At 36.5% G+C, this 26,548-nt stretch overlaps 1 protein-coding gene across 1 annotated transcript in view; it reads left to right on the top strand.

Annotated features, from left to right (window-relative positions):
- PCCA (propionyl-CoA carboxylase subunit alpha) overlaps positions 1–26,548 on the top strand; it is a 785,038-nt gene that overhangs the window by 626,271 nt on the left and 132,219 nt on the right. Inside the window, exon 19 of the mRNA XM_007948152.2 lies at positions 5,069–5,167. Within this exon, the coding sequence (XP_007946343.1) occupies positions 5,069–5,167 (99 nt within the window). The remainder of the gene's footprint in view (positions 1–5,068; positions 5,168–26,548) is intronic.

Below are 26,548 nucleotides of genomic sequence, written 5' to 3'. Positions count from 1 at the left end.
CCTTATTCATTGAAAAAAAAATTTTCAACAACATAAATGGCAACTTTACATGTGTATGTTGCCAGATGGAATACATAGGAATCAAATTGACTACATATATGGAAAGAGATGATGGAGAGACTTAATATTATTAATCAGAATAAGGCCAGGGGCCAACTGTAGAACAGACCATCAGTTGCCCATACGCAAGTTTAAGTTGAGGTTGAAGAAAATCAAACAAGTCCAAAAGAGACAAAATGCAGTCTTGAGCATATCCCACCTAAATTTAGAGACCATCTGAAGAACAGATTTGATGCATTGAACACCCAGTGATCAAAGACCAGCTGAGTTGTGGAAGGACATCAAGGACAACATACATGAAGAAAGCAAAAGGTCATTAAAAAGCCAGGAAATGAAGAGAAACCACAATGGATCTCAGAAGAAACTCTGAAACATGCTCTTGAACAGAGAGTGGCTAGAGTGAATGGAAGAAATGATGACATAAAAAAGCTGAACAGAAGATTTCAAAAGGCACCTCAAGAAGACAAAGTGAAATATTAAAATGAAATGCACAAAGACCTGAAGTTAGAAAATAAAAAGGAAAAAAAAAACATGCTCAGAATTTCTCAAGGTAAAAGAGCTAAAGGAAAATAGTGAAGGATTCCATGGGCAAAGTATTGAACCATGTGGTAAGCATCAAAAGAAGATGGATGGAATACACAGTCACTGTACCAAAAAGAATTGCTTGACATTCAACCATTTCAGGAGGTAGCATATGATTAAGAACCAATGGAACTGAAGGAAGAAGTCCAAGCTGCCCTGAAGGATTTGGCAAAAATAAAGCTCCAGGAATTAAGGAATACCCATTGAGATGTTTCACTGCAAGTGATCACTTGTGTATGCCAAGAATTTGGAAGACAGCTATCTGCACAATGGATTAAAAGAGATCTTTGTAATGTATCCATTTCTAAAACAGATCCAACAGAATGCAGAAATTGTCAAACAATATCATTAATATCACATGAAAGTAAAATTTTGCTGAAGATAATTCAAAAATGGTTGCAGCAGTACATTGACAGGGAACTGCCAGCAATTCAGCCAGGTTCAGAAGACAGTGTGCAACAAGGGATATCAATGCTGATGTCAGATGGATCTTGGCTGAAAGCAGAGGTTACTATAAAGATATTTAGCTACGTTTTATTGACTGTGCAAAGGCATTCAACTTTGTGGATCATACCAAATTATGGATAATATTGGGAAGAATGGGATTTCAAGAGCTTCTAATTGTGCTCAAAAGGAACCTTTACATAGACCAAGAGACAGTTGTTAGACCAGAACAAGAAGATACTGCATGATTTGCTATCAGGAAAGGTGTGCATTGGGGTTGTATCCTTTCTCCATACTGAGTCTGTATGCTGAGCAAATAATATGAGAAGCTGGACTATATGAAGAAGAATGTGGCATCAGGAATGTAGGAAAACTCACCCTGCAATATGCAGACAACACAGCCTTACTTACCGAAAGTGAAGAAGACTCGAAGCACTTACTGATGAAGGTCAAAGACTATATAGCCTGCACTATGGATTACACCTCAACATGAAAAAAAGAAAAATTAAAGTCCTCACAACTGGACCAATAAGCATCATCATGATAAATGGAGAAAAGATTGAAGTTATCAAGGATTTCATTTTCCTTGAATCCACAATCAATGCTCATGGAAGCAGCAGTCAAGAAATCAGACATTGTATTGCACTGGGCAAGTTTACTGCAAAAGACCTTTTTAAGGTATTCAAGTGCAAAGATGTCACTTTGAAGACGAAGGTACGCCTGACCCAAGTCATGGTATTGTCCGTAGCCTCATATGCATGTGAAACCTAGTCAATGAATATGGAAGACTGTAGAAGTAATGCATTTCAGTTGTGGTGTTGGTGAAGAATATTTAAAATAACCATGGACTGCCAGAAAAATGAACAAATCTGTCTTAAAAGTGTAGCTGGAATGGTACTTAAAATTGAGAATGGCTAGATTTCATCTCTTGTGCTTTGGTCATGTTATAAGAAGGGACCAGTCTCTGGAGAAGAGTACCATTCTTGGTAAAGTAAAGGGTCAGCAAAAAAGAGAAAAACCCTGAATTAAATGGATTGATAGAGTGGTGCAACAGTGGGCTCAAGCATTGCAATGATTGTAAGTGAGGATGGGACAGAACTGGACAATGTTTCGTTCTGTCGTAGACAAGGTCGCTATGTATCAGAACTGACTAGATGGCACCTAACAATTGCAAGAGTGGTTATGATATGATAGCTCATTATAGTTCATGAGAAGCTTGTTTTTCTTCTTAATTTGAATTTATTCATTTTTCTCTTCCTTCCAAAAGATAATTTGAAACTGTGGCTAGAACAGAGTACAATTAGAAAACTAGAAATAGAAAATCTGTACTGAAAGAGAGGTAGAGGAAGCAAATAAATTTACATTAAGTTTCCTTAATGGAATTGAATGATCTCAGATTGTAGTAGATTAGTCCCTTCTCTAATAGGATTTGAATAGATTGGACTGTTTTCCATTCCTTCTCACTTACAGTATAAATGGTAACTGCAGGTTTATTCTCTCATTCCTATTGATTTGAAATTAATGGCAAATACAACTGGTAAATTATTATCATTCACAGTCTTTCTTTATAAGCTCTAAGTTTCTTTTCTAATAAATAGCACAAAATATTAAAACTTAATCATTGAGCTTTTTTAACCTTTTAAATTTAGTAGAAGCATTTTTAAACTTCAGTTTGCTCAATTTCAAAGCTAATATGGAGACCTTTTATAAGAACTGTTTCATTAAATAAGACAATATTTAATTTCCAGGAGCTCAAATAGGTTTATTTTAAACTATATTAGTCTTGTTTAATAAAACCACAACCTGTCTCTTTCTTAGGTCTTTACTGTGTATTATTTTAATAGTAAATAATTTATGAAATTGTATGACTATTTGACCTTATTTTAAAACTGTTAAGGGTAATAAAATCTTTAGGGGAAGGAAAAAAGAAGAAAACTATTTCAGACCTACCATGACAGTAATATTGGTAGAGATTTTCATATGTTAACTGATTTAATCTTTACCAGCAGCCTATTAGATATATATTTTTAAAAAATCTGTGTCATAGTTTGAACAGTGAAGTTCAACAACTCTGGGCTTAGTAAATAACTCCAATTTAGGAATCTACAATGTCAAGTGAGATTCAAGTCAGTGCAATTCCAAAACCAGTGTTTTTTCTTCCTAATTACCAAATGCAGACGGTACTTCAAACTGTTAACTCACTTGGCTGTTTACCAAAAGATTTGAGGTTCAAGTCCACCCAGAGGCTCTTTAGAAGAAAGGCCTGGGGATCTGCTTCTGAAAAATCAGCCGTTGAAAACCCTGTGGAGCACAGATCCACTCTGACCCTCATGGGGTCATCATGAGTCACAGTTTATCTCTAGCAACTGGTCTGGTTATTACCATATAATATATATATGGAATCTGGAAATCTAGAAACACAAGTGAATACGTGATATATGTTCTACTGATATTTATTACATAGCCAATAACCCATCTTTGTAAACTTCATGGTCACACTATAGTGGGAAATATATACATATACATAAATAAGTATTCAAACATAGTATATATCTTTTATTTTAATAAGTGAATGTCTTTGACAAGAATTAAGTGATTATGAGAGGATTATTAGGGATCATATATTTTGTCTCTGCTACAGATTTATTTTAAAACTTGAACAGACTTAAAAGCTTTGTTTGATTCCTCTTGTTTATCTCCTCCCCGTAATTCACATTAGCTTTCTCCTCTTTCTAACACCCTTTCATTTACATGTTCTGTTCTCTATCTCTTTCTCCTCTTTCTTTTTGGCTGTATTTAAAGGTAAATATAAAGACACATTTATTTATCATTTCTTTTAGATTTCCAAAAAGAATATGCTTTACATTTCTAAATCCTGCTTGCCTTATTCATTAGCATATCTTAAAAATAACATCAAATATCTTGATATAATTGGAAAAAAAAAAAAAAAAAACCCCACCAAACTCACTGCCTTTGAGTCGATCTCAACTCATAAGCAACCCCTTTTTGGGTTTCAGAGGCAGTAAATCTTTATGGAAGTAGATTGCCCAGTCTCCCTTCTACTGAGTGGTTAGTGGGTTTGAACTGCCAATCTTCTGTTTAGCAGTCAAATACCTTAGGCACTATACCACCAGAGCTCCTTTGATATAATAATGAATGGTAATAATTCAGTCTATTTAATGGCTACAACTATCTATTGTAGACTTAAAATAGTAATGTAATTTCTTCTTGTCTCTCATATAAAAGAGTTTGGGAATAATCATCAGTGAATTAATAGGAAGGAGTAATCAATACTGCTTTTATGTTAAATTAGCCTTATTTTCTTTTAATAACTTTTGTATTTTTTGAAAGTTAAATTGTTTCTCTTAAGAATATTTCTGTTTAAATGATTACAGGGTTTTTGTTTTTGGCATTTCCATGGTGGATGACTTCATGAAATTTGTCATTTATGATTGATAGAAATATGACAGAACTTTGGCAAAGTTTGAATGGACTTTGGATATTCAAGACCAAAGAATTTTTCCTAATTAAAGCTTCTGTTTAATTAAGATAACAATGCATAGTCCTTCATTAAAATTAACACAGAAAAAGTTCTTCTTTGGTCCTTGGAGAGGATATTATATGCAAGCCCTGTTGTGTGGGTTGCAAAATGTCACTGGAATTTATATGCATTACTTGTCTAATTGCAGTAAATGTAGCATGTCCAGATAGGTTTAGAGTTAGAAGGCTGTTTGTTACGTACTGAAAATTACTTGAAACCTCAGTACCCAGAGGCAGCTGTTCACAGGTCCTTCACCTCTCCCCAGAGATGACTAAGAAGACTCTGTTGTTGGACCCTGTCTTTCATGGCTGGAGCAGTAAACATGACAGGTTGTTTGGGAGCCATCTGTTTAAAATGGCTGCTGCTTTGTATGCAGCAATGAACTTGAGATCAGTTTTCTGTCTTTCTTTATGATAACAGTCTTATTTGGTGTCACAACAGGTGGAAGTTGATGGGTCGAAACTAAATGTGACCAGTACGTGGAACTTGGCTTCACCCTTACTGTCTGTCAACGTTGATGGCACTCAGAGGACTATTCAGGTAAATGCTTTGATGCTTTACTTGAAGGGCTTCTATAAAGTTCAGAATCCTTACCCAGTCCTGGGTGGTTAATATTTATAAATCTAGTAGGAAAGAGCTGTAACTTACTCATCTTACACTTTTTATTTTTAAAATCATTTTTCTGTGTTAGAGAATCTTAGGTTCTTTCTTAGTCTGAAAATAAAGTGTTTCTTTTTTCAGGCAATCCAGGAAGGTCAGTGTGTAATACTTAGTTGTAGGTAAGCCATCCTTCATGCTTTTCTAAAAATAATTAGAAGATCGGCAGTTTTCTTTATTACCCTCCTCTTGGATTTCTGTAGTATTTTAGGTCAGCAAGGACACAAGTCACTCAGGTTGACATATTAATACCTTTTAAAAATTCAGTAATCTTAATTTGTTAACCTCCTTTTACCCCCGAGTATAAAATTTCCAGCATTGAGGAGATGCTCTGAAATCCAGAGCTGATAGAATGTTCTTCATAATCAGTGACCTCCACTTTAAAGTAGAAAGGTATGTCCAAAGATTCTGCCAAAATTCCTTCACCTCATCTCACAGCTGATATTTATGGTGCCAGGAAAAAAAAAAAAAGGTGGAACAGGTGGCTGTCATGTGCAAATTAAAATCATAATGCCCCATAGCATTAATACTCATTTTTTAAAAAGTAAAAATGTTTTTATGTTCTCTTTACTTGATTCTGCATAGGTACTGATTATTAAAACCTAGAAAAATCAAGAGAATCATAATTAAAAGCCATTTTTTACCAGATTAATATACCCTTGTTTTGAGACTGTGGGGCAGAGGATTCCAGAAAGCCCTAGTAAAGATTTGATGAGTAAACTGCTTTTCAAGTCAGATTAAATTGGTTTATTATCTCTATGGTTCTAAGAAACCTTTAAATCTCAGTAATGAGCTCTACATTTTCACAATGCTTTTGTTACTTGTCCCCAGTATATCTTTTCTCATATTTTGTTTCCTATTCTTAGTCCTTGTCATATTTTAAGTTTTCTATTTTCGTAACTATATAAGCATAAATTTGAGGTACTGCACTTTGAGACCCTTGAAAGAAAAGCTTCTGCATCATTTCATGTCACTTACATCCATTTATTATTGTATCTTCAACAAATATGGTTTTGTCACACCGTAGTTTATGTTCAGTAAACTGTAGTCTTCACTGATTTGCTGTGGTTTAGGCATTCATGGATTTTGATCAAGGGGGACATGGTATAAACATAGAGAGAAAAACTATACAAAGTCCTATTATGTAAATTTTTGCATCATGATATTTTTAGCATCATTTTCAATGATTGTATAGATAGTTGTTTTGGTGACATATAGTTTATAATGAAATTAACACTGAACATATATTTAGAATAATCCCCAGAGTTATTTTTCTCAGCACAGACATAATGTTCAGCAAATTCCTTTTTGAACCTTGTAAGTTCTTTGCTAAAAGAAGGTATTAATTTATGTGAAATAAATGAATTCTTAAAAGAAGATCCTTTGACTCTTTGGAAGAAGTCATTGCTCTACTTTAGGGACTTTGTAATTGGTAGAAAATAAATATTTCAGTAAAGTAAATGGGAGGGTGAAAATAAAGTCGTTCATCTTAAAAAAAAAGATCCACAAAGTCCTTCCTTACTTAGTGAGGAAATTATATTTTCTTCTATGGGCATTAGCATTTTTTTTTTTTTGTGTCAAAAATATTGTATGGTCTCAGTGAAAGCCAGAACCTGTATTAGGTGGAAAGGAAAATGAAAATCTTTTCCACTAATATAGAGCATTAGGAAAGTGGTAAGACTGTACCCTGTCAATGGAAGAAAACTTGTGAGACCCAGAAAGACAAGACTTTCACAGGTTTTAATGTATAATAAGAATAACATTTACATAGTGTTTTCTGTGCATCAAATACTTAGCATAGTATATCTCTTAATTCATTTAATCTTCACAACAACTCTATGAAGTAGATAGAAAACTAATGGGAGGTAGAATCAGAATTTAAATCCAAGCAGTATTTCTCTAGGATCCATGTTCTTAAGCATTATACCATACTGAAGTAAGCTAAATAACTTCTTATGATTACAAAGCTAGAAACTGAGCAGAAATTTGAACCCTATCAATCTGACCCCAAAGTTTGTGCTTTTAATCACTATTCTATAGTATTTTCCAATTTTCCCTGTTAGACTTCTTTGAATAGTAATTTTGCTGTCATCCATGTTTTAAACCAGTGATGCTCAAAATTCAGTGTGATTTAGAATCAGCTGTAAGATTTGTTAAAACCCACAGTCAATTGGAAGGATTGTTGGGATCTACCCCTAGATTTTCTGATTTATTAGATCTTGAATCTAATGTGGGAAGGCACAGTTTGAGAACCACTGCTTTAAACCTTTGCAATCAGAGAATTAACTAGAGACAAATCATTTGAAACCAGAAGCAACTCACTGCTGTTGAGTTGATTCCAACTCACAGTGATCATATGGGACAGAATAGAACTGCCCCATAGGGTTTCCAAGGCTATAAATCTCTATAGAAACAGTCTGCCTCATCTTTCTACCATGGAGCAGCTTGGTGGGTTCGAACCAGCGACTTTTTGGTTAGCAGCTGAATGCCTTAACCAGTGTACCACCTCTGTTAATTATATTGAATGGACTGTACTTTAAGCCAATGGGAATCCAGGAAAAGGTTTTAAATAAGGAGGTGATGATGTGAACAGAATTGTAGTACATAAAGAGCTTTTCTTTGGTGTTATTGTGAAAAGTAGGTTGAAGAAGAATGAAGTAGGAGGCAAAGAGGCAAGTTGGGAGCCTGCTAGAGTGATGGAGGTGAAATGTCATTTTGTGTGGACAGTATTAGCTATAGTGAAGATGAAGAGCATTGTGTGATAAGTATTGGTTGCTTTACCCTGTTCTTTGTTGATTTTTTTTCCATCTGCCCTTAAGCACAGGCAAATCTCCAAAGTTTATTCTTGAATCCTTTTTTCCTCTGTGCTCTTCCTGTGTAGCTTTTCTTCTAGAATTTCAGCTCAGCACCTCCAAGCAAATAGTTATTAAAATCTTACAAGTTATGAAAATGCTATTTAGTATTTTTGTATTTCTCTTTGCATTTGTTTATGATAAATGCAGATAACTATGGAATAAATATGACTGAATATTTTTCAAGTGATTTTACAGTAATAACTGCTGCCCCTTCCCCAGATTTTTGTGTGTAGGTTTAAACTTTTCTTTATTAAATAGTTAATATACACAAAATATATATTGCATCTATATAAAAGCTAAAGAATAACACAAAATTCATCATTTAGAGTAAAAAGAATAAATTACCAATGTTCTGTGCTCTTCCTTGACTAACTCCTTCACCCTCCCTGTTCGCCTTCCCAATTTATTTTATCACACCTTTGCCATTCTTTAGGGATATACTGTTTGTAGAGTAAAATTATAAATAATATATTGTTAAACTTTTTTTAAAATAACTTATTTTTGTTGTTGTGCAGAATATGCATGGCAGAGCATGCATCAATTCAGTAGTTTCTACATTAGAATTCAGTGACATCAATTACATTCTTCAAGTTGCACAACCATTCTTACCTTCCATTTCTGTGTTCTTCCTGTACCATTATCAGAAACTCACTCTCCCCATCCTCCCACCCCCCGCCGCTGAAGGTTCCTATCTAATCTTTCAAGTTGCTATTGTCAATTTGATTGCATATTTCTTAAAAGAGCATGATGTTCAAGGCAGACATTTTTCATTTGTTAAACTAGACTGTTGTTTGGTTGTCACTTTTTAAACTAGGCTATTGTAAAGAAGACTTTGGGATATTTTTGGTTTAAGGTTTAAAGATTATTTCTGGACAATAGTTTCAGGGGCTTATCCAGCCTTCATGCTCCAGAAAATCTGAAGTCCTTGAGAATTTGAAATTCTGTTCTGCATTTCTCCCTATTGATCAGGATTCTTCTATAGGATCTTTGATCAGAATGTTCAGTAATAATAGCCAGGCACCATTCAGTTCTTCTGGTTTCATGCCAGAGGAGGCAGTTGTTCATTGAGGCAATTAGCCACACATTCCATTTCCTTCTCCTGTTTTTAACTCTCTTCCTCTATTGCTCCAGGTAAACAGAAATGTTGTGAGTTGGATGGCTGCTTGCAAGGTCTTAAGACCCTAGGTGCTGTACAACAAAGTAGGAGGTAGAATAGAAGCACTAAACATGTTATTAGGCTAGTTTACTGGGTTAGCCCATGAAACCATTACCCTAAATGTGCAAATCAAGAAACTGAATCCCATGAGGTGTTTGGTTGTGTATAAGCAGCCTCAGTAGCTACTCTCCTTTTTTTTTCCATTGTAAATATATCTATCACACAACTTTTATCCCTTCATCTATTTGCAGATGTACAACTTACTGACAACAATTACACTAATTGGTTTTGTAACCCTACCCTTAATCAATGCAATTTTTCCATCACTGTACACCTAAACTCAGTACTCCATAATCATGTTGTTCAACTTCTCACATTTTTAATGTTACATAAATTGCTACCATGATCAATATTGTTCTGTGAGTTACCCTCCAATATTATGTTTCTGAAGTTCATCCAATTGATGCACATGGCTTTAGTTTATTTCCATGTATAAAGCAGCCAAGCACTTAACCACTGCATCACAAACAATGCATCTATGAACATCCTTCTACTATATGCTTCTTCCTAAAGCAAAAGTGTCTCTAGGGCTATGTGTAGGAATAGAATGGCTGGGCCATAGGGACCATGAGTCTGTCATCCTGCACGATGATGTCAAATGTTCTTTATGTGGCTTTACCAACTTACCTGTTCACTCCAAAAAAACAAACAAAAAAACAAACTCACTGGCATTGTGTGATAGTCTGTTCTAACTCATAGCGACCCCCATTGGGTTTCCAAGGCTGTAAATCTTTATGGAAGCAGACTGCCCCCTCTTCCTTCTATGGAGGAGCTGGTGGGTTTGAACCACCAACCTTTTGGTTAGCAGCCAAATGCCTTAACCACTACACCACCAGAACTCCTTTTACTTGTCCACTAGTGGTAAGATTAACAATGATGATATTATTAATATGATGAAATTACTAATATGAATAATAAGCTAACCTTATTATAAATATTTACTATGTCAAACACTAACTTACCACTTTATGTATATTTTGTTGTTGTTGTTGTTGTTTGCCATCGAGTCGGCCCCGACTCATAGCGACCCCTCCTTGGGTTTCTGAGGCAGTATCACTACAGAAGTAGGATTGCCCAACCTTATATTAATTTATGTAATTCTCACAACAATGCAACAAGGTATGTACCAGTGTTATTTCTCATTTTCCCCTGGGGAAACAGGTTTGTAGAGGCTAAATCACAGGCCTATGGCGTTCTTCTAGTAAATGGAAGAACCAAATTTGAACCAGGAATCTGCCCTTAACAGTTTTGCTTCTTATCCTAATCAGCACTTGATATTCACAGACCTCTTAATTTTTTCTCAGTTGGTAGATTTAAAGGTATTTCTTTGTGGATTAAATCTGCTTTTCACTGATCAGTAATGGCAATGAGTATTTTAAATATATATATATTGGCCATCCTATTTTCTCTTCTGCAGAACTCTTACTCATGTCTTTTTGTCCACTTTTCTGTTACATTGTTTTTGTTTTGCTTACCTATGAAAGGTCTTCATATGTTTTGGATCCTAATCTTTTGTTAGATATGTGTCTTACAAATAACTTTTCTCAGTTTGTAACTTGTCCTTTTACCATTTTAAGTTATCCAACTGAAGTTTTAAGTCAAAGATTTAATGGTAGAGATTTCTATCTTTTCCTTTCGGGTTTGTGTATTTAGTATTTGTTTAAACACTCTCTTGCTATTCCCAATTGCACAAAGATAAAACAAAAAAATAAACCTGTTATCAAATCAGTGTCAACTTGTAGCCACCCTGTAAGACAGAACAGAATTGCTCCATAGGGTTTCTAAGGCTGGAAATCTTTATGGAAGCAGACTGTCATATCTTTCTTCTATGTAACGGCAGGTGGGTTTGAATCACTAGACCTGTCGGTTAGCAGCCGAGCACTTAACCACAGCATCAGCAGGACTCCTGCTCAGAAAGATGTTGTTGTTAGGTGCTGCCCAGTTGGTGCTATACAACAGAATGACGCCGTCCAGTCCTGTGCCATCCTCAGTCTTTGCGATGCTTGAGCCCATTGTTGTAGTCACTATGACAACCCATCTCCTTGAGTGACTTCTCCTTTTTCACAACCTTTCTACTTTACCAAGCATGATATCCTTCTCCAGGGACTGTTTTCTTCTAACAACATGACAAAAATATGAGAAACGAATTCTGGCCATTCTTGCCTCTAAGGAAGCATTCTGGCTGCACTTCTTGTAAGACACCTTTGTTGTTCTGGCCATCTGTCATATTTTCAGTATTCTTCAGCACCACAATTCAAATGCATTGATTCTTCTTCAGTCTTCCTAATTTATTATCCTGGTTTCAAATGCATATGAGGCTGTTGAAAATATCATGGGTTGCATCAGTTGTACCCTAGTGTTCAGAGTGATATTTTTGTTCTCTGACTCTTGTAAAGTTTTGCAGCAGAATTACCCAGTGCAGTACATCATCTGAATTCTTGACTGCTGCTTCCATGGGTGTTTATTGTGGATCCAGATAAAATTAAATCCTTGACAACTTCAGGCTTTTCTCCATTTATCGTGATGTTGTTTATTGGTTTAATTGTGAGGCTTTTAGTTTTCTTTATGTTGAGGTGTAATTCACGCTAAAAATTTTAGTCTTTGATCTTCATCATTAAGTATCTCAAGTCATCTTCACTCTTAGCAAGCAACATTGTGCCATCTGTATATCACAGGTAGTTGATGCTTCTTCCTCCAATCCTGCTGCCATGCTGTTCTTCGTATAGTCCAGCTTCTTGGATTATTTGCTCAGCATACAGATAGAATAAGTATGGTGAAAGGACATAACCTTGAGGCACACTTTTCCTGATTTAAAACTAAAAGGCAACTCAAGAAGAAAAAGTAAAGTATAATGAAATATGCAAAGACCTGGAGTTAGAAAATCAAAAAGGGAAGAACATGCTCAGCATTTCTCATGCTGAAAGAACTGAAGTAAAAAATTCAAGATTCAAGTTGGAAACAAAGAAGAGACATTGGTAGCTGGAAAATATGACTTGGTGATAAAAATGACACTGGAGATCGTGTGATAGAATTTTGTGTGACCAATGATTTATTCATTGCAAATACCTTTTTTCAAACATGGTATACAGTGACTATACACATGGACCTCACCAGATGGACTACACAAGAATCAAATCAACTACATCTGTGGAAAGAGATGATGGAGGAGCTCAGTATCAGTCAGAATAAGGCCAGGTGCTGGTGTGGGTCAGACAATTAATCGCTCATATCCAAGTTCACATTGAAGCTGAAAAAAATTAAAACAAGTCCATGAGAGCCAAAATATGATTGTGGTAGTTAAGGTTGTATGTCGTCTTGGCTGGGCCTGGTTGAGTGGCTGGGCAGATGGATGTAGTTATTCCCCATGGTGAGACTGGTAATTACCTCTATGGTGGAATCTATTGGAACAGCTGAGTAGCTGCTTTAGGGATGTGGGCTGCTTTCAGTATATAAGAAACAACTTTGAGGAAGGTCTCCAGATTGATGGCATACTTGAATCCTGCATGTAGCTGAGTCATTGTTTAGCAGTCTGTCATGCCCTGCTGATCTTGGGACTTTTAATGGACTTGAATCTATTACTATCAGGACTGTGCCATTTATTTGTCAACTTTGGGCTTGTCAGCCTCAGCAGCAAGCAGCTGCCTGAGTGAAGAAAAGCCTCCAGCTTCAGTGGGCCTGGGAGCAAGAGGCAGAGCTGAAGCCCTAGATTGAGGGGCTTCAAACAACAACAAAACAACAACAACTAGAGCCTGGCAGTTTGAACTTAGACTTCTAGCCTCCGAATTTGTAAGAGAATAAACTCATGTTTGTTAAAGCATCCCATTTGTGGTATATTCCTGTCAGAGCGACACTAGGTGACCAAAACAATGACCTTGAGTATATCTCACCTGAATTTTGAGTAGATCTGACACATTGAATACCAGTGACCCAACTAGACAAATTGTAGGATGACATTAAGAACATCATACATGAAGTAAACAAATGGTCGTTAAACAGACGGAAAAAGAAGAGAAGACCAAAATGGATGTCAGAAGAGACTCTGAAACTTGCTCTTGAATGGAGGGCAGCTAAAGCAAATGGAAGAAATGATGAAGTGAAATATCTGAACAGAAGATTCCAAAAGGTAGTTCTAGAGGACACAATAAAGTATTATAAAGAAACATGCAAAGACCTGGATTTGGAAAATCAAAGGGGAAGAACATGCTCAGCATTTCTCTAGCTGAAAGAACTGAAGGAAAAATTTAAACTTTTAAGTTGCAATATTGAAGGATTCTGTGCATAAAATATTGAACAATGCAGGAAGCATAAAAAGAAGATGGAAGTTATATACATAGTATCACTGTACCAAAAAGAACTGGTCAATGTTAAGCTATTTCATGAGGTAGCATATAATTAAGAACCACTGGTATTGAAGGAAGAAGTCCAAGCTGCACAGATAGCATTGGCAAAAAAAACAAGTCTCCAGGAATTGACAGACTACCCATTGAGATGTTTCAACAAATGGATACAACTCTGCAGGTGCTTGTTCATTTGTGCCAAGGAATTTGGAAGACAGTTTCCTGGCCAACCGAGCAAAAGATACTGACATTTATGCCCATTCCAAAGAAAGGTGATCCAACTGAATGGAGACATTATTAAAACAATACCATAATTTCACACACAAGGAAAATTTTGCTGAAATAATTCAAGAATGGTTACATTAGTACATTAACAGGGAACTGCCAGAAATTCAAGCTGGATTCAGAAGAGGACATGCAATGAGTGATATTGTTACTGATGTCAGATAGATCTTGGCTGAGAACAAAGGATAGCAGAAAAATGTTTACCTGTGCTTTATTGATTATGCAATGACATTCGACTATGTGGATCATAACAAATTATAGATGACATTGGGAAGAATGGGAATTCCAGAATGATTCATTGTGTTCATGAGGAACCTGCCTATAGACCAAGGTACACTTATTCAAATACAACGAGGGATACTCCTGGCTTAAAATCAGGAAAGATGTACTCACAAAGATACTTGCCTATGTTTTCTTCTAAGCCTAAAAGTAAATTTTAATCTTCATTCCTTCTGATTTTCTAACATCTTTATTAAGATATAATTAACATGCCATACAATTTAGCCATTTAAATTGTACATCTCAGTGGTCTTTTTGTATATGCACAGATCTGTGTGCAACCATCATCACAGTCAGTTTTAGGACATTTTTCATCCCTTCAAAAAGAAACCCCACACTATACAAGAATGCCCCTGCTCCTGAGCAACTATTAATCAATTTTCTATCTCTATAGATTTCTCCATTCTGGATTTTCATATAAATGGAATCATATAGTATGAGATCTTTTGTAACTGGCTTTTTTCAACTTGTTTTCATGGTTCATCCATGTTGTAGTAGCATGTGTCAGTACTTCTTTTCTTTTTAGGACCAAATCATACTCCATTATCTGAATATACCACATTGTGTTTATCCATCCATCCATTCATAGACATTTAAGTTTCCACCTTTTGGCTATTGTTAATAATGCTGCTTTGAATATTCATGTACAAGTTTCTGGGTGGACATATGTTTCATTACTCTTGGATATATACCTGGAATGGAATTGCTAGATCATGTGGTAACTCTTTGTTTAGTCATTTGTGGATGAAACAGCTGGATATTTTTGCATTCGTACCAGCAGTGTTTGAGAGTTCTGTTCTGAATTTCTACCTTATTGCCAATACTTGTTATCTGACTTTTTGGTTCTAGTCATCCTAGTGGGTGTGAAGTATCTTCTGAACTGTTGAAAGTGTACTTTTGATGCTTAAATTTTTAATCTACCTAGGATCGAGTTTTTGTGTGTCATATGAAGTGAAGACTCAATTTTAATTAAAAAAAAAATTGGATCATCAATTGTGCCAGTATTATTTATTGAATAGTCATTTTTCATTATTCAGTAACTATTTATCTTCCTTTTTCTTAGCTTGCCACCCTCTATTCTTTCCAGAGGAGCTCTGGTAGCATAGTGCCTAAGGCACTTGACTGCTAACCAGAAGGCTGGCGGTTCAAACCCACCAGCCACTCCTTGGAAGGAAGGTTGGGCAATCTACTTCCATAGTGATACTGCCTGGGAAACCCAAGGAGGGGTCTCTATGAGTCAGGTCCAACTCGATGGCAAATAACAACAACAACAACAACATTCTTTCCAACTCAGTTAAGCACTTGACTGCTAGTGGAGAAGGCACCTCTGGAGGCAGGCCTGGCGATCTGCTTCTGAGAGTCACAGCCTTGAAAACTCTATGGAGCAGTTCTCCTCAGCACACATGGAGTTATCATGAGTTGGAATTGACTTGATGGCAACTAAGAATAACAATACATTTGCCACCCTCTCTCCTTCCCAACTCCCAAATTCTTTAGAAGACTTACTGTTTGTCTGAAGTTTTCTCAATTAATTGAAGCAAAAAGATAATTTTTCCCTTAATATGAAACTCTGGCTTCATATTTATTTCCATGTGCTCTCTGCCAGTCACTCTTTCATTTTGCACTTACAAATCTCTGGGTAATCCATGTTGTTTGTTGTTGTTGTTATGTGCCGTCGAGTCGGACCCGACTCATAGCGACCCCTTCTTGGGTTTCCAAGGCAGTATCACTACGGAAGTAGATTGCCCCATCTTCCTTCCGGGGAGTGGCTGGTGGGTTTGAACCGCCAGCCTTCTGGTTAGCAGTCAAGTGCCTTAGCCACTATGCTACAAGAGCTCCATAGCTACTAAAAAAAGGAGGGTGTGTATGTGTGTATTTGTATCAGATGGTATAAGAGCTACATCTTAGAAAAACATGCTCTGAAATGGCAGATTGATTGGGAAACATTCACATAGGGAAGTAATGAGAAGAAAGTGTTGAAAAACATGTTGGAGGGACCAGATTGCAAATGGGAAGTTAAAGAGTCTGTGCTTTTAAATAAGCAATGAAAAAGCCATTGACTTTTTGCAGAGCAAAGAAATCTACATCAAAATGCTGTTTTGGAAGGTTAATGTAAGATGGTTAATGTAAGAAGGTTAATATAAGATGGGCTAAGGTGTTATTTGTGAAAGCAGGGAAGGAGTTCATTTAGGAAGACAATCATAATACTTCACTCATGATCTTAGACTAGGGTGAAAAAACCAAAAAACAAATTCTCTGCCATGGTATCAGATCCAACTCATAGTGACCCCTCCTTGGGGTTTTGAGGTGGTATCACTACCCAAGTAGATTGCCTGATCTTCCTTTCGAGGAGTAGCTAGGGTACTGACAGTGTAAATAAAAAAAGGAGACTTGGTTTGAGAAAGATTCATTACGAGCACTTGACACAGTTTTTTGAGTACTCTGTGGGAACCATAAAGATTACCAAATCCTATCTCCAATAAATTCCAAGGGTCCTCTGCTTTAACCATTTGCCTTTATTTTTTTTTTAATGTATGTTTTTTCACCCTTGACTGTCATTCTTAGGTTGTTATCCTTTTTATGGCAAGTTTTTAAAAGTGAAACATGCCATCTATGCCTTCATAGGTCAAGCCAGCAATCATCTATTAAACTCTAAAAACTGGGAGCAAATTATAGAAATTCTGAATTCTATACCAAAATGTGAATAACTCTGCCCTTTTTTTCGTTCTAAATGTTTCTTTTCTTCACCTCTATTCCATACCTTCAACAGACTTTACTTATATAGTGCGGTGTAGTAAATAACTTAGTGTGGCTTTTCTACCCATAAGTCTTTGTAAACTCCAGGGTGGAGTTTGCCATGAGCAACTGAGGAGCTCCTGATTGCTAAAGTTGTCCACCTGGAGTATTTCTGTTGGGAGTGGCACAAAACGATGTTCTGGGAGGTTCCCACTCTCTCTCAGGTGTTTAGTATTCTGGTGTTACGATTGGTTGGTTTGGCCACTCTGCCGGGCTCAAAAGTAGGCCTCCTAGAGGCAGAACTCTCTCTGACTGCTGGATGAGGAAGATCTGCTGCTGAAAGAGACATGCGCTTAAGACACGTGCTGCTGGGAAAGAGTTGTGCATTGCTGAGACACCAAGGGACACGCACTGCTGGGGGAGAGACTGTGAGAGACTTGGCTGAGAGATGCTGGGCTGGGAGAGAGACTGAGCATTTTTTTTCCTGAACTTGAATTGTAGCTTGGTGCTTCCCTAATAAACCCCATAATCTGTGAGTTCTGTGTGGCCACTGCAGTGAATTATCAAACCCAGGAGCGAGGTGGTGGATGCTTTGGGAGGAACGGTTGGAGAAAGGGTTGGAGGGAGGCAACATGTCTGGCCTCGCAGGAATAGGCCTTGGGCTATTGATGGTGATTCTGTCTTGCTCTTGTGGGATTAGAGGAGGTCAGAACATGTGGCCTCCTTGCCCTTTTTGCAGATAGTAAATGAGGAAGCAGTCAGAATACTGCCCAATGCTTGCCCTTCCTTTTTCTGTTTTGCTAATCAACTTAAATCAGTTCACTGCAGAGATAGAGCTTTTTCAGTGCAAATAGAAGCAACTTTCTTAAAACTGCTCTTTCAAATTCATTCTCTCAACGAATTCTTTCCTTTTGGTTCTTAAAATCACAGACAGTTCTTTTAGTCTGTACAGTTCCTACCAAGTCATAAACAAGCACTATTCAATTTGCAGAGGATGTGTTAAGTGTCTAGTTCATTAATATTAAAATGCATAAAACTTCTCCTCCCTGAACTCGGTCTTACCTCAGACTGAGAAGCCTTTCGTAGGGAAGATGAGAGTGTGCTGCTTCTTTGCTTTATCTGCCTCTCTAGTTGATAGCTGCAGTATTAGATCTTTTCAGAGCTGCAGTGTGAGATAAAGACAAGAGGTACAAGGTAAGAAGAACTAAGTTGACGGGGTAAGATAAGGCCTGGCATTTGTGCTTTCTAGACATGGCAGCTATCCAAAGTGGCTGGTTTTCTTCTGGAATACTTTTTGTGGATTTTTCAGACACATAAGAACTGAGAATTTCTCATCATCATGACCCTTGATTCCAGACATTATATAATGATTAAAGGATCAATTGAACATGAAGATATAACCATAATAAATACCTATGGACCCAATGAAAGAGCCCCAAAATACATAAATCAGACGTTAAAAGAGTTGAAAAGTGAAATAGATGACTCCACAGTCATAGTGGGAGACTTTAATACACAACTTTCAATGAAAGATAGAACAACTGGAAAGAAACTCAACAAAGATGCTGTTCTGGTTACCTAGTGCTGCTCTGACAAGAATATACCATAAATGGGATGGAACAGCTGGTGGGTTTGAACTGCTGACCTCTGGTTAGTAGCCAAATGCCTTACCCACTACATCACTAGAGTTATGAGTGTAATGGTATCTGTTAATTTCTTCATAGTAAAAATAAATTGTATTTTGGCATATGCTATTTTTTGGATAATGAATTTCATAAATTATGAACTTCTTTTCATTGGTCTGTACTACCTGTTTCCTGACTTACTGACTGAATTTCCACTGCCTTGATGAGTTCCTGGCACATGTAAAGGACTCAACGGGATTGTTAAGTGAGGTGTATAGGCAGATGTAAGTGAGTGGGTGGGTGGGTGAGTGGGTGAATGGATGGGTAAATAGTCATCTTACATTTTGGGATTTCAGAAAATCTGTCTTTTCTATACCTTTATTTTAAGATGCCATTTCTTTTAAGCCTTTATCAAGCTAAGCTGTGTTCCCAAGGTAAACCTTCTCAGCAATTTAAATCCTGACCTTCGAACATATGTAAAATCCATACTCTACTAGATAGTGTAGTCGATGGTTCATTGCAGATACAGATTCATGGTAGTTTCTGTGAGAGCAAAGAGAAACGAGGCTCTAGAGAACCTGTCCACAAACTATCTTTCTTACACAGTATTTTTTCTTCTATTCAAGTAAATAAATGTCTTTTCATCTTGCATCCATTTGCTCTGGACAGCACTTAAATTGTCTTAGGCCTACAGTACTGCATATTGACAGGTATGGAAAGGGGTCTGAGTCCTAACAACCTCTTCTCTGCCTCAGAGGTTTGTGTACCCATTGGTCTGTCTCTCCTACCCTATGCTGCTCGTTATTCATTGCTCCACTAACTGTGCGTCACACAGTCTCTTACCCCAGTATACTCATCTACCTGCTTTAAGTCCTTTGAGAGCCAATGATGTATCTATCAGTAGAAGGAGAGGGTCAAATACATATTTTGGAGTGAAATAATTTATAATAAAGAACCGGGGCCATAAATATTGAAAATATTTTAAAATCCTTCATAAAAAAACTTATACATTTTAATCTGTTTCTTTGTCCTCTAATAATTAAACTAACTTTTCCTCAAATAGCATTGTTTAAAGAAACCAAATTAATATTTCACATTTTCTTTCTTATGTTGTGTATTTACCAGTGTTACAGGATTTTCTCTACCATTTTCATTGCAAATGTAGAGTATGTCAGTGATGATGTTAATAAACACAGGTGTTTATGGTACAATCTGAGAACCTAACAATTATTTCTCATATTTTCTTTGTTGGAAAATTTATTCTGATTTCTAAATTACCAATTTTAAAAGTTTTGGAATAAAACAGCACTTTCCATTAAAAATATAATATGAACCATCTTTTATATCTATACATATATATAAAGTAAAAAAAAGTAAAATTAATTTACTTAATGTGTTCTCTTTAACTTTTTTAATATCCAAGGTATTATCATTGGAACATGAAATAATATAAAACATTATGAGTGAGGTACCAGAAATCATACACAGACTCTACATGTACGTGTGAACTCAACACTAACATCTCAAGCAGTGGGAACATTAAAGTGAAATTGTGTTTAACAGAAAAAAATTTTACATTGCTTCAGTTTTTTTTTATTATTATTATTTAAATTAAGATGGAAAACTTAGTTTCTCAATCACACTGACCACATTTAAGTTCTCAGTAGTCACATGGCTAGTAGCTACTGGATTGGACGATGTGGAAACAAAGCCTACTATGTAAATCATAATGTATTTATAGAAGAAGAAGTGTATATTAGTTTTTAAAGTGTTCCTTTTGATTCACCTAAAGTTTTGGCATTTATAATTTAAAATTAGGAATATTCATTTCTAAACAAGATAAATTATTTTCTAGTCGAGAAACTTTATAAACTTAGAAGTGTAACAAAAATTAGAGCTATTTTTTTTTTTTTTTTTAAGTAGAATGATTTTCTGCCTATAGGGTATAATTAAGGTGTTGAAATAAAACAGAAGATGTAATGTGTTCTGTATGTGTTGAGATCACTCTCTGCTTTTTTCATACACTCTACACCTTTGTCGTGTAGGACATGCTGGATGAATAGAACTTTTTTTTGGTATTGCTATGACTATATCCCCATGAAGTAATTTTTTTTTCTTTACCTTGAAAGACATTTTTCAGTTTCACTCCGCACAACTCAAATAGTCCTCCATTTCTTACAATGTAATTTGTCTGCTGAGATTTAATATATTGTTTCTTGTTAGCATTTTACCTTCTACAAGATTTTCATTTTGCATAGTCACGTTGTTTGAACATTTGCAAGCAGAGCAGACTAACTGCTCTTGGCCTGTTTCTTTGTGTGGCATGATTTCTTCTATCCACCTGCTCACAGCAGGTTGTCTACAGGCCTGAGAGTAGCTAAATACTTTTGAAAATATCTTGAGATCCTGCTAAGGCCTAATAATTTCTGCATTTATGTGATGTTAAACTATTCATGGTGTACCTTGGAAGGTTTTTTTCTTTCTATTTCTCATATTCTTGTTTAAATATTTTTAACAGAAGATAAATTTATTACCAATAGCAGTGTAAAGCTGATTGCAGCTCTACTGCATTCTGTATTGAATGGGTCATTGATATTCAACTAAGTGGAACTAATTTTCTATGTTAAACCAGACAAATTTGGAATGGCGGCACAGGAATCTCGTGTTATTTAGCATAGAATACCAGATTGATTGTGACTTGATTGCAGTATTAAATAGATTATATAATATGATAACATGCTCACTGGGCCTATGTAAAACATAGGCACATGTTTATGTTTATATTATGTAGCCACATGAATATGATGGGAAGGAATTGTATTGTGTTTGTAGACTGCATACTATCTGTGATATATTTATCAATGCTTACATACACACAAATAACTCCGTAACTTCTGAGCACAAACTTTAGTTTTGATCCTAATAAATTTGTGCAGGTGCTAAAATATATGTTTTAATTTAAAATCTGCCTTTAATTATGAGAAGCGACTTACATTTTTGTTTATACTTTGTTAGTACCAAAAAAGTATATTTGGAAGTAATCATCTTTTGTTTTTATTTCTAAAATAAATATTTCTCCCCTAGTCCCACCCTTAGAAGTAATTAGCTGTTTTTTTGTACTATATATATGTGATTATTTTAGAGCTACCAAATATAATATGAAACCATCTACTTAAGATGTATAGGATATATAAATATATAACTTAGAATAAGCAGAGATTGGTATTTTTTTTCTAAAGAAGTAAGAAATGAAAAATTAACCGTCTCCTTTTCACATTCCTGAAAATGTCAATGACGGTTATACATCCTTATAACTCTATAGTTATACATCTTAGAACCAAGCCCACCAGTCAGACATAAATAACTCCCTTCACTATGCTTCAAAAAATTAATCACAATTTAATAGCTGAGATTTACTTACAACTGTAATTTAAAATATTAACATTGATGACAATCTTACCTGCTTTTGTAATGTAGTCCTAGAAGCTTAGCAGTTTTCTTGATCTTTATCGGCATATGTTTAATGATTTAGGATTACATTTTAAAATTTAATGTAATGAAAAAGTGACTTTCTACCCCCTCTATTCCCTCCTCCCCATCCTTCTCTCACACACATACACACACACACTTTTCTGCTCTACTGACTGTCATAGATATTTATATTTTAGTGGTTGCCAGAGGAAGAGAATTTTGAATAGTATAAACATCGATTGTAGTAAACATGGAAAATAATACAGTGCAGTTGCATTGGAGACCGATAAGCCAGGTCCCATAGTAATGGCCTTTAAAACATGATATCAAGTTGGAAATCAGTGAAAGGAACAGGAAAACTATTATTATTTCTTCCTCTTACTGTTTAGTGAGATTACTTTTAAAGGTGAAATTGCCTCTGATTTTATTATTCTAGGAAGATATTTTTGGGACATTTGATTTCTTGGCTTTTTTAAAAAATGTTTTTGCTTTCTTTTGAGTAACCTAACCATGAATTATATGTAACTGATTTTATATGAATTCAAACAAATGTTGAACTCATTTTGTTAACAAAGTCTTCCTAAACATTCCTTTTTTTAAAGAAAAAAAAATAGGATTTAAAAAAAAAATGGTAGAACAGACTATCAAAATAAGAAAAGGAAATTTTTTAACAGGCTATGAAGTACCATTTTAAAGAGGGAAGGGGATAAAATATATGAAGAAAATATTTTAAAGGGGTATAGTACATTTTATGAAAAAAAAATTTTTTGTCTTAACTTTTGTGGTTAGCTTATCAAGTGGTCAATCCATATTTGTTTTGGCATTCATCAGATTCATTGTAGGCAGTGCGTACTTTGTTCTTTGTGGATACCAAAACCTAATTGGCGTAGTCCTAGACTGTGGGAAAAGTGTATATTCCTGCTTCCTGAACAGAAGTAAATTCCACTTTTGAATGAAATTTCATTTCCCTATTTTTCATTACATTAATTCTTATGCTGAAATATGTCAGGTTTTGGCACACTTTCCTTCCTTTTTTTCTTTTTTAATTTTAAAGCAATATACAGTTTGTTGTAGTGTGATGAAAAGATTAAAAGATATAGTCATTATACATGTAATTGTAACTTGCTTAAATTAAATGCAAAGCTAAGGGCAACTTGTTGGTGCTTGTACCTATAGGCTACATGTTCAATAATTGTGTTTTTAATGTGAAAATCTTGGTATTTAAGCCTATTTCCGTATGTTGCAAAATTACTTTTCTTTCCTTGGGAACGGGTCTAACCCTAGTAGGATAAGGAAAAGGACCTTTTATTTTTAAAGTATCTCTTAAGTAAAGATACTCTGTGCTTACTGAATGCCAACAATAACCTAGGCAATGTTGCAGACTCTGTAGTACACATAGCAGTGAAGAAGACATACATTCTAATAGGGGGAAATAAATATATGGAAATACATAAATAATTTTAGTACTAAGAAGATCAACAAAGAATATAAAATAGAATAAGTGGGAGAAAGTGACTAGAAGGAAATAGCGTTAGCTAGGGTAGTGTCTTCTCAGAACAGCTAACATTGAATTGAGACCTATGATGAGAAAGGAGTGAAGGGGCAGCCATGCAGACAACTAGAGGAAGACAGTCTCAAGCAGAAGGAATGGTGAGCACAGAAGCACTGAGACAGGAATACCCATGGCAAGTGTGGAGGTTGGAAGGAAGGCCACTGTCTTGAGGACAGTGAAATGCCAAAACCTAAACCCATTATTGTGGAGTCGATTCTGACCCATAGTGGCCCTATGGGACAGAACAGAAGTAGGGTTTCCACGGGTGTAAAACTACAGAATCAGACTGCCATGTCTTTCTCCTGAGGAGTGGCTGGTGGGTTCAAACCACAGACCTTTTGGTTAGCAGCCTAGTGTTTAACCACTGTCCCACCAGATCTCCTTGAGGACATATAAGGAAAATGTAAAAATATAGCCCAGAATCAGACCATAGATCTTTGTCAAGCAGGGTTGGATTTTATTTAAATCAGATTGCAAAGCTTTTGAAGGGTTTTGAGTAGGAGAATGATATGATGTGATTAGAAATTGCTACTGTGGGGAGGATGGACACAGATGGTGGAGACGAGGAAATCATGTATGTGACCATTGCAGTAATCCAGGATAGAGGGGCTGATGATTTAGACTAGGAGCAGGTTTCTACAGCCTGGGAGCTAATACTGGTTGATACATTTAAAAAAAAAAAAAAAATTTTTTTAATTGTGTTTTGGGTGAAATTTACAGAGTAAATTCACTTTCCATATAGCAGTTCACACACACTTTGTCTCATGACATTGATCACAATTTACCACAATGCAACAGCTCCCCTTCCACTTCCTCCCCATAGTTACCTCTTCCCTGTGTCCATCCCTTCATGTACTCCTGCTCCCTAAGCTGTCTCCCTGTGCACACGCGGCCCTTCTTTCTCCCATGATTGTTCTCTCCAAGGAGTGTATCCACCTCAGGCAAGTGTTCAACTCATGTGCCTGTCTTTTGTTTGGATGGAAACTGCAGGTGTAGGTTCAATTCCAAAGCTGAAGGGCAGCTAGGGGCCATAGTCTCAGCAGTTCCACCAGGCTCTATCAGACCAGCAAACCTGGTCCCCCCCCCCCTTTTTTTTTCTCCAAATGATTTTGAGTTTTGTTCCACATTGTTCTCCCTCTCTATCAAGGATCTCTTACATAGATCCCCTTCCAAGTGGATGACAATGGTAGCTGAGCACCATCTAGTTCTTCTGGTCTCATAGTTGTATAGACTGCAGATCGAATCGTATACCAGTCACTAAGACTAATGGTTTCCATGAATTTTTAGTCTTCTTCATTCTTCTTTGCTCTGGATGAGGAGAGGCCCATCATTGCATCTAGATGGCAGCTTGCTAGCTTTTAAGATCCCAGTTGCTATAAAGGAGCTCTGGTAGCATAGTGCCTAAGGCACTTGACTGCTCACCAGAAGGCTGGCGGTTCAAACCCACCAGCCACTCCTCAGAAGGAAGGTTGGGAAATCCTACTTCCGTAGTGATACTGCTTCAAAAACCCAAGGAGGGGTCGCTATGAGTTGGGGCTGACTCGACGGCAAACAACAACAACAACAACATTTGCAAAAGTAGGAGGTGGAACAATGTTTTGTATAGTATGTTATGCCAGTTGAGCTTGATGTCCCCTGAGACTATGGTCCCAAGCCCACAGGTTCAACTACTCGGCCCCTCTGGGTAGCTGGCTGTGACCAAGCAGTGACCACAACTGTGTTAGATTGGGTTCTCTAGAGAAACAAAAACCAGCAAAGCTTATATATATAAAGAGAGGGAGAGATTTATCATAGGAAAATGGCTCACAAACATATAGAAGCCAGCAAGTCCAAAGTCCCTGGAACAAACATCAGGCTGGAGGCTTTTCCCCTCAGGGGCCAAGAAGTTCAAGGCTGGCACACAGTACACCGGCTGTTGACTCCAATGAATGGCGAATCCAAGATCTCCAGGGCAAACGATGGACTGCTCACTCGCGGACAGTTGTAGGCAGCACCACAGAATCCCAATGCACAGAAGAATGTCTCTCTTCCCAGGATGTCCCTGGATATCCTGGAAGCAAGCCATACCCCTAGGGAAACTCCCCTTGAACAGATTAGCCACTCAGAACACAGTCATCCCATCCCATCATGGGAACAACCACACAGAACTGGGGTCCAGCCAAGTTGACACACAGCTCCAACTATCACAGTCCACCGCTTGTCAACTTGGCAGTTGTACACATCTTCTTAACCATACATAATCTCTAAATAAGGACAATTATAGAGTATTATTTGTGCCTAACATGATACACTAACACACATACAACCAAAATGCATTAACCTTACTTATATTTCACAGTTCATAACAAGGAAACAAAAATATTTGATGCACATATACAATGAAGAAATATAACAATCACAGTCCTTGTTTCTGCAGCTGGTCAATGGTCATAGCTGATATTCAGAACTACCTTCTTCCACCACCCATTCTGTATTTCCCTTGCCCTCAGCAAGCACCTCAGCTAGTTGTGGTTCTTTGCCCAGTGGGGTAACCCAAACCTTCATTCCTGAGCCATTAGAAGTCATATCAGAATTGGGTTGCTATGATTTTCCATTGACTTAATCACAGGGCATGGTAGTACAAAGAGACGTCCTAAAGAATCTCCTATATTCCAGGCATATTCTTCTTTACCTCCATTATATAAAGCCAACACAATTTCCCCTTGGTAATCAGGATCTATCACACTAGATAGTACAGTAATGCTCTTCTTTGTCTGTTGATCCAGAAGCATAAGGAAGCCAAAATGGCTGAGTGGCATTCTTAATTTACAGTTTAATGCAATCAATATTGTGTCTCCAGGTGGGAGTGTTCCTCCTTTTGGGACTAAGATCTCCAGACCCGCAGAGCATAGGGTAGCAGGGACAGGAA

Source organism: Orycteropus afer, unplaced genomic scaffold (assembly GCF_000298275.1).
Source record: "Orycteropus afer afer isolate SDZICR_OR568_19922 unplaced genomic scaffold, OryAfe1.0 scaffold00206, whole genome shotgun sequence".
In the NCBI taxonomy this organism is placed as follows: Eukaryota; Metazoa; Chordata; class Mammalia; order Tubulidentata; family Orycteropodidae; genus Orycteropus; species Orycteropus afer.
Note: the sequence above shows the minus strand (reverse complement) of the source record. Positions and strands in the feature narration are given on the sequence as shown.